Below are 7730 nucleotides of genomic sequence, written 5' to 3'. Positions count from 1 at the left end.
ATTGTAACATACACCCAAATTAAATGATAACAACAAATCATAAAAAAAAAAAAAAGTGTAACATAGTATGTTGGTTAGTACAAACATCACTAATAGAAGCAATAATACAAGTTTTACAATATCATTGACCCATGAAGTTAATTTTTTTTTGGATCAAAGAGCATAAATGATATACAAAATACAGTGTAACTTACAATTTGCCAACTTCAACAAATTAAATATGCTCGCATAAACCAAAAAATAGAATTTTAAATAAATAAAACTTCTTCCTCCCCTCAAAATAAAAAAGGAACTTTTTTTCTCTTCTAAATGGTTTGCTGAACCTGCAGATAATACTTAGCAGTCAGAATATATAAACAAAATGTTGCCATGAAAAATAAGCAACATTTATGATTATTTTCTAAATTTGATCATCATCATCTAAAGTTGTTGTGTTTTTTCCTTTGTTAGCATGAAGAGAGTACTGTGAACTCCAATTGTCCATTCCATTCTTCCCCTGGCTTAAGGGTGATGGGCTTCTCAATTGCGGATCCATCAACACATAACATTTTCTTATATTCGTCGTCTCCTAGATCTGTCAATGCCTTTGCTTTCTTTTCCCATGGATTCCACACCGCTGAAAGATATTTACAAGTTAATTGTCAGCAAAACTAGTATCTAGTAGTACTACTTGCTAGTAATTTGTCCATAAAGCTTATAATTATGCATTTGTAACACCAATAATGTGTTTGGAATTCACAAGTGCGTGAATTCCAAGCACATTTATGCATTGCAAGTGTTTCATTTCTTTGCTAGGTAAGAATGAAACACTTGCAATGCATCTTCGTTACCAAAAAAATAAAAATAAAAAAAAAAAAAAAATCTAACCACTACTTGTCTAGCTACTCTGTAGTAAACAAAAGTGACTTAACAGAATAAAACTTACCAACATCAGGAAGCCCTTGCTTTCTTATCTGAAATGTTCTTTTGCTTCCATGATCAAAGAGCGCGACTACATCTGATGAACTCAGATAAATTCGATCAACCTGCACGAATATATAATTCATTAGTTGAAATATAGTTTGAATTCTGTATATATAGAGAGGCAGTATGGTTTGAATTTATTTTGTGTTGTTAAAAAAATTCCTAATTAGTACCTCAATAAGTCCAATAATGCAATATATGTTATATATCAGAAATCTGGGTTATGTTATGCACCTCTGATTCAAATGTTAAGGCATCTCCTTGTTCTGTAAATCGCTGCCTTTCCTGTAAACAGTCGAGGTAATCCAGAGTTTCCAACCCCTCCACTCGAACTTCACTGTATCATTAACCCGAAAATTGACCATCAGACTCGAAAATCATAGAAAAAACTGGTAGCTAGATTCATAACATAAACAATTCAATTTTCTAACATGACCTGACCCTATATGTTAACATTAAGTAGTGACACGTTTTATAAATTGGTTTCTTGACTTAATTTAAAACGAATGAAAAGGGAAAGTGTTAACATCGACAAAGAAAGAGGTATTACCTGATATCTGAGATTGCAAAATATGTACGGAATGCAATATTGAAACTCAAGGGCTTTCCATTTGCATTCTTAACACGCGATCTCAATACAAGATTGCCATCCTCGGATAGTGTAACCCTGACTCGAATCTCAAATCTGAAGTAGAGAATTTGTTGTTAGACATTAAATCAACAAGTAAAATTGTTAAAATAAGATTCAGTTAACATATTACTAGTACTTCATCAGTAGTACATACTTGTTAGGCCACACTTTAAGATCTTCATCAGAAGGTTTTAACAACAAATTGACCGTGGCATAGCCTTTCGATTTATTAGTACGTGGTGAAGGAGGCTGATCGTCGATCACCCACATTCTATTCCTTGCGAATCCATGTTGTTCTAACAGGCCGCGGCTTCCAAACTTCAGATCATACCAATGGTAAATACACAAAATTACAGTAATCAGCTAACAATGAAATTTATGTTGGTCTAATCATATTTTTAATTTTTTGCAACTTTTATAAAATGAGTAAAATTAGATTTTAATTTACCTGTGGAAAACATATGGGGATTCCTCCTCTAACTGCATTTGGCGGCTTAAACGTAGCCTGAATCAGTCAAATTTAAGGATGATTATTATAAATAATTAACTAAAAACATATGATTAATATATAATTACCAATAAATCAACATACTAGACCAATTCTTGACAACAACCCCACCTCTAACTTATATCGAAAAGTCTAAAAAATGATAATTAGTAGTACTAATTATTTCTTAGACTACAGAAAAAATCAAAGATATTATTGTTAGGAACCTTCCTTGTTATTAAAAATAATGAAATGAAAAATATCAGAAGTTTCAATGAAAATAAAATAATTAAATTAAAAATAATTGAATAGAAATGGGGTGGCATACCTTGCTGCTCATGAACAATAATTCATCTCCTTGTTCATTCTTCCATGAAAGAACTTGACCACCGTACAAGCTTATCTAAATAATCGAACACCAAATCAATATTGATTTATTGAAATAAAACCGCGTAAAGTGGGAAGAACTTCAAAAAACAGAAAAGTGTATAGAAAGATCTTTAAGGAACAGAGGGAGTATGTAATTAATTAAGACGATGATAATAATATGGATAGGATGACTTACTCGAACGGTATCGCCTCGTAGATTTCGAAGAATGATTTGAGTAATACCATTTTTGTCTTTGATTTCTTCATATGATGCAGGTCTTGAATCCAAGGAAATTTCTTCACAATTAGTCATTTTATTTTTCTCAACAACTAAGAGAGATAATACCATGCAAAGTTTATAATACAAGTTGTATATTTATAAACTTTGGAGAAATATATAATTCACCGGCCAAAATAAAAGACTATGAATAATGGGGCAGAGGAATTGATTTTAATGAGAGAATAATTTTGTGCAAAATTTTTCAGAGGAAAGAAATAAGAAGTAGAGGGTTGAACTTTGAATATATATAAAAGGGAAGCCGCCAATTAAATTAAAATAAAGTTTACAAAATAGGACTCTCTCTTACTTTTTTGTACATAAATTTTTCTAAGGAGAACAAAGACTTCCAACAACCACTTTAACTAACTTTTACTCCAACTAAAAACAAACCCTTTTAATTATTTTTTTTTCTGACTAAAAATAAATTTTTGAATGCTATAAATACTACCCAAAAAACCCAAAATAATAAAAATAAAAACAAAAGTAATTATTGGTGTACAGGTGGCAAAAAGATAGGATATTATGATTGTGCACAAAATTATATGTGTGAAAAAAAAATTGACACAAGAAAAGGAGACCCAAAGATCACAAATTCTGAATTGTGCGAATTGTGAAAGAGCTTGAATTTAGCGAGACTCTTACGAAAACTATAGTCCACAAAATAAAAATTATATAAAAAGTTTGGTGTAAAATGAAAGAGATATATAGAGGAAGGTTAAGAAGGGTCAGGAACTCTTATCATTGCACACTAGAATTCCCCCAACCCTTTATTTTTAAATCATTTTTTGTGGGTTGATTATGACCCTTCTCTATTATTATATCCCTCGATTTATAATACTTCACATGTTTTGACTTTTTACATTATATTTTTACACGATTTTTACAAAATTTTATAATGAATTATAATGTTAATATAAAATCTACCAAAAAATAATACTCATATTTTTAAATGAAAATAAAAATTAAAAACCTTTAATCTTAATAAGTACTTGTACTCAGTATCTTGGAATATTAAAAGAAAAGATTATATATATATATATATATATATATATATATATATATATATATATATATATATATATATATATATATATATAAAGGCATTTTAGCCGTGAATTTTTTTAATGAAGTGATGACCTGTGTCATTTTTATTCACCTTTAGTATCTATGTACTCCTGTGAAATTTTTTAATGAGGAGATGACCTGTGTCATTTTTTAATGAATAGTTTTTTTTTTTTTTTTTACAAGAGTTATATATTGGTCTAAATGCATGTATACTTAATAAATATTAACTTTATATAAATAATTTATTTAAATAAAAAAATTGATACAGAGTGTTTCAAGTTATTAATGATTAAAGGTGTGCGTTTGCAAACGTGCCCAAAGAAAATAGGTGACTAGGTCAGATACCGTGGGACAGGGGAGTATGTAATAACAATTGATTAAGAGAAATAGTAAATTAGAAAGTGGATACTCGAAGGGTCAACTTTAGAGAATTATAGGATCCATTTATAGGGTTAATATATACTTTAATTTATATCATTTGATTAGCTAGCTTAGGAAAACAACAAAAGGGAATAAGAGAAAAGTATGAAACATAAACATTTTACATCATATTGTTAAATTAATTAGTATGAGTTGGTGACGAAATTTTTGTTTGGTTGTTTGGAATGATTGGAGTTGTAGATTATTTGATATAAACTATGTTGTCATTGTGAGATCCTACTTGGATAATTGGGATATGGATATACCCGACGTGTAATCAAACAATATTTTTTTCTCTAATGATCGAGAATCCTTAATTATCTTCCAATTTGTGATTTATGAAACTATTTTTATTTTTAAATTTTTGGTAGCCGCATAATAAAAGAATTTATAAAATCTCTTATATACGTATTGTTTTTATATGGCTAAAGCTAGTTGTGTGGATCGTTTTTGGAATTTTATTGTATCATCAATGATATTCATGATCAAAATTGTATCAATGTGTGCTATCGACTATTGAGTGAAAGAGAAAGGCTAGTATTAATAATTTTATTTTCTAATGTGCTACTTCGTATTAAGTTGAACGGATTATTATTGTATGTATTGATCTTTCATTGATGAGTTTTTATTTTTTATATATATTTTTTATTTGGTACTCATATGAAACTCTACTAATGCTATTCTTTTGGATTAATGTCTTTCTGATTATAAAGTGTGATTTCTACTAATATATGTGTAACTCCTACTCCTAATATGTGGTGTGTGTGTGTTTTTTTAGTCCATTTTTATTATATATTTATCAACATTATCGTGTCTTCATTTAGCCAAATTTGACATTTTTGAGCTTGTATTAATACATATAACCTTATCTAAATTTATGTGCAGTGTTTTTTTTTAAGGCATGCAGTAACTTATTATTTTGTTTGAGTTATATGTAATCATTGAAACTATTTTTGAATATAATTGTTTTTTTTTTTCTTTTTCGGTATGGTTTTCCTTAAACATTGTTTTTTTATAAAAATAATTCAAACTAAAAAGCTGAACAAATTACATTATTGAATTGAAGTTTATCAAACATAAGGTTACGTACGAAGAATAATATGTATTATATCAAATTTATGAAGCATTATACATAGTATTTTATATTATATTATAGAATAACACATATTTGGACAAAAGAAATTGGTTGTATTAACATACATGTAGAAGCAAGACTAGAAATGATGTGGCTGAACCATATTATGGTGCCACATATTCTAATTGCATGGCGACACCTAGCCACATCGACCTCATGAGATTCAATCTATTGAAGACATGTGGCACATGTTAGTATGTTACACCATAATATTGCATGGCTTGAAACCCTAATCAAGGCTTTAAGATCTAATAAGATCACGCCACGTGCTAAACAAACATGTCATTTATTCAAACTTCTGAAAGTCGTCAAATGTCAGGATGACTGTACCCGATAGTATACTACTTGATTTATAGATCAATATATAGAAGGATCTAAATCGATCTAAAACAACTTGTGTAATTAAAAGACTTCTAATTATAATTAAGCTCATATATACAAGTCATATACCTAAGTTATTAGTTAATTGTGTAATTTATATGATTGTGTAAAGTTCGTTATCTAAGTAAGTATCAACAATAACCACATTAAAATCCCTAGCCAATAAATGGCAATGAATATTTCGTTAGGGTACACTGTAAACTTGTTCTAAACATTCCCAAAAATACTGCCATGTATGTGAATCATATGATGGTTACATTAATACGGAGTAGCAATATTACTTGATCAATTTTTCGTAAATAATTAGGTTACCAAGGCATTGGAGGGGAAGAGGAAGATCCCAATTTCCCAACCAACATGATTAAATTACCATCCTTTTTTTAGGTATGTGTACATGTACGTAGTCTTTTAATTTGTAAATAACTTCTAACTTAGGGTCTGTTCACATTTACTTAATTTCAGTTCAGTTCAATTCAGCTCTAATCAGTTCAGTTCAGTTGAGTTCGGCTCCTAATTTCTCTCTCTCATAAAATATTCAGTTCAGTTCAGTTCAGCTCTAATCAATTCAGTTCAGCTCAGCTCAGCTCCAATCATTTCAATTCAGTTCAGCTCAGTTCAGTAAATGTGAATGTACCCTTCATAGTAACATATATAGTAATTCCACGATACACAATATTCTTATATTTGGAGGCCACAATTGAACATGTGAAAATTTATTTAGCTAATGTAAAAAAAAAAAAAATTAAAAAAAAAAAAAAGAAGATAATTTATATAGCAGTGATGGAAATTAAATGAATTACCCCATATAAGTAATGTTGAAGGAGAAAATTATTCGCTATTCAAAAAAAAAAAAAGGAGAAAATTATTCAGTTATGGATTAGGTACTTAGCTCAGCTCCCTAGTAATATTCTTGTTGTTAAGCATTGATTGTTATTCTTATGGATCCTTTATTCCTTTTTGTTCTTCCCATTTACTCCCTCCGTTTTTAAATACTTGCTCCATATTTCTACATATGCGGAGTTTTAGGAGAAATTGGAGAAAGTAATAAAATATGGAAGTAGTGCCGTTGTGGGTAGTTGTGAAAAAAAAAATTGTAAAAAGCAAAAATACGTAGTGGAAGAATAAAAGGAGAGAGAGTATTATGTTGGATCCACTAAGGGTGAGAAATGAATAAAATATTGTAAAAGCTTTCCAAAAAAGGAAATGGAGCAAGTATTTAAAAACGGCAGGAAAAGAAAAGTGGAGCAAGTATTTAGAAACGGAGGGAGTAACTTTGAACAAGTCTTGTATAAGACAAGTGTACGTTAATTTTATTGTAAAAGGGGCAGTTTGAGAGTAAGTTTAACTATTATGCTAACTTTGCCTACTTAAAGGGTAAGTTTTAATTAGTTGTTGGTTTGAATTTTATTTTAATGTGTAACTTCTTATAGATTCATGACTACATGATATAAATATTAGTATGATTTAATTTAATACATTATAAGTTTTTGTAAGATAAAAAATCTATTACGGAGTATTTGAAAATAATAACTTTTTTTATGATAACTTTAACCCGTTTTACAATAAATAATCGTACAACTGTTTTTTTGAAGAATTTGTGTTTAACTTTTTATGAGATTAAAAAAATCAAAACGAAAATTAACAAAAAAATATAGGAGAGTATTAACAACATCCATAAAATAGTTACTACTGTATTATTTTTATAATTATTGATGATATGGATTTGTCAAGTTTTTGTTTTTCTTTTTTTACGGTCTAGCTGGGAAAGTCATTTTTGACGGGAGTGTCCTAAATTGAGTATGTGACAGTATGTCATACGTACCGTGGGAGACTAGGGAAGAAGTATAAGACTAGAATAGACCCGGTCTACAATAACTTATTGTAGACCCAACCTTCTAGTATACCATACGAATGTGATTATATCATACGAAATGCGATTATATTATTACAAAAGTGATTATATCATCTTGAAACTATTATGTAAATGTATCACTCAAAA

General features: G+C 29.1%; 1 protein-coding gene across 1 annotated transcript; it reads right to left on the bottom strand.

Annotated features, from left to right (window-relative positions):
- Nucleotides 1-229: 229 nt before the first annotated feature.
- On the bottom strand, nucleotides 230-3132 carry LOC145592252 (putative glucose-6-phosphate 1-epimerase). The gene is made up of 8 exons (XM_081648706.1): nucleotides 2647-3132; nucleotides 2410-2484; nucleotides 2043-2099; nucleotides 1749-1912; nucleotides 1514-1648; nucleotides 1198-1300; nucleotides 926-1025; nucleotides 230-616 (listed from the first exon to the last, which is right to left on the bottom strand). Exons 1-8 carry the CDS (start codon nucleotides 2797-2799, stop codon nucleotides 447-449), a joined length of 957 nt encoding a protein of 318 aa, XP_081504832.1. The 5' UTR covers nucleotides 2800-3132; the 3' UTR covers nucleotides 230-446.
- Between the last annotated feature and the right edge of the window lie 4598 nt (nucleotides 3133-7730).

The sequence above is a fragment of the Chenopodium album genome, chromosome 2 (assembly GCF_948465745.1).
Source record: "Chenopodium album chromosome 2, dcCheAlbu1.1, whole genome shotgun sequence".
NCBI classification, from domain to species: domain Eukaryota; kingdom Viridiplantae; phylum Streptophyta; class Magnoliopsida; order Caryophyllales; family Amaranthaceae; genus Chenopodium; species Chenopodium album.
Note: the sequence above shows the minus strand (reverse complement) of the source record. Positions and strands in the feature narration are given on the sequence as shown.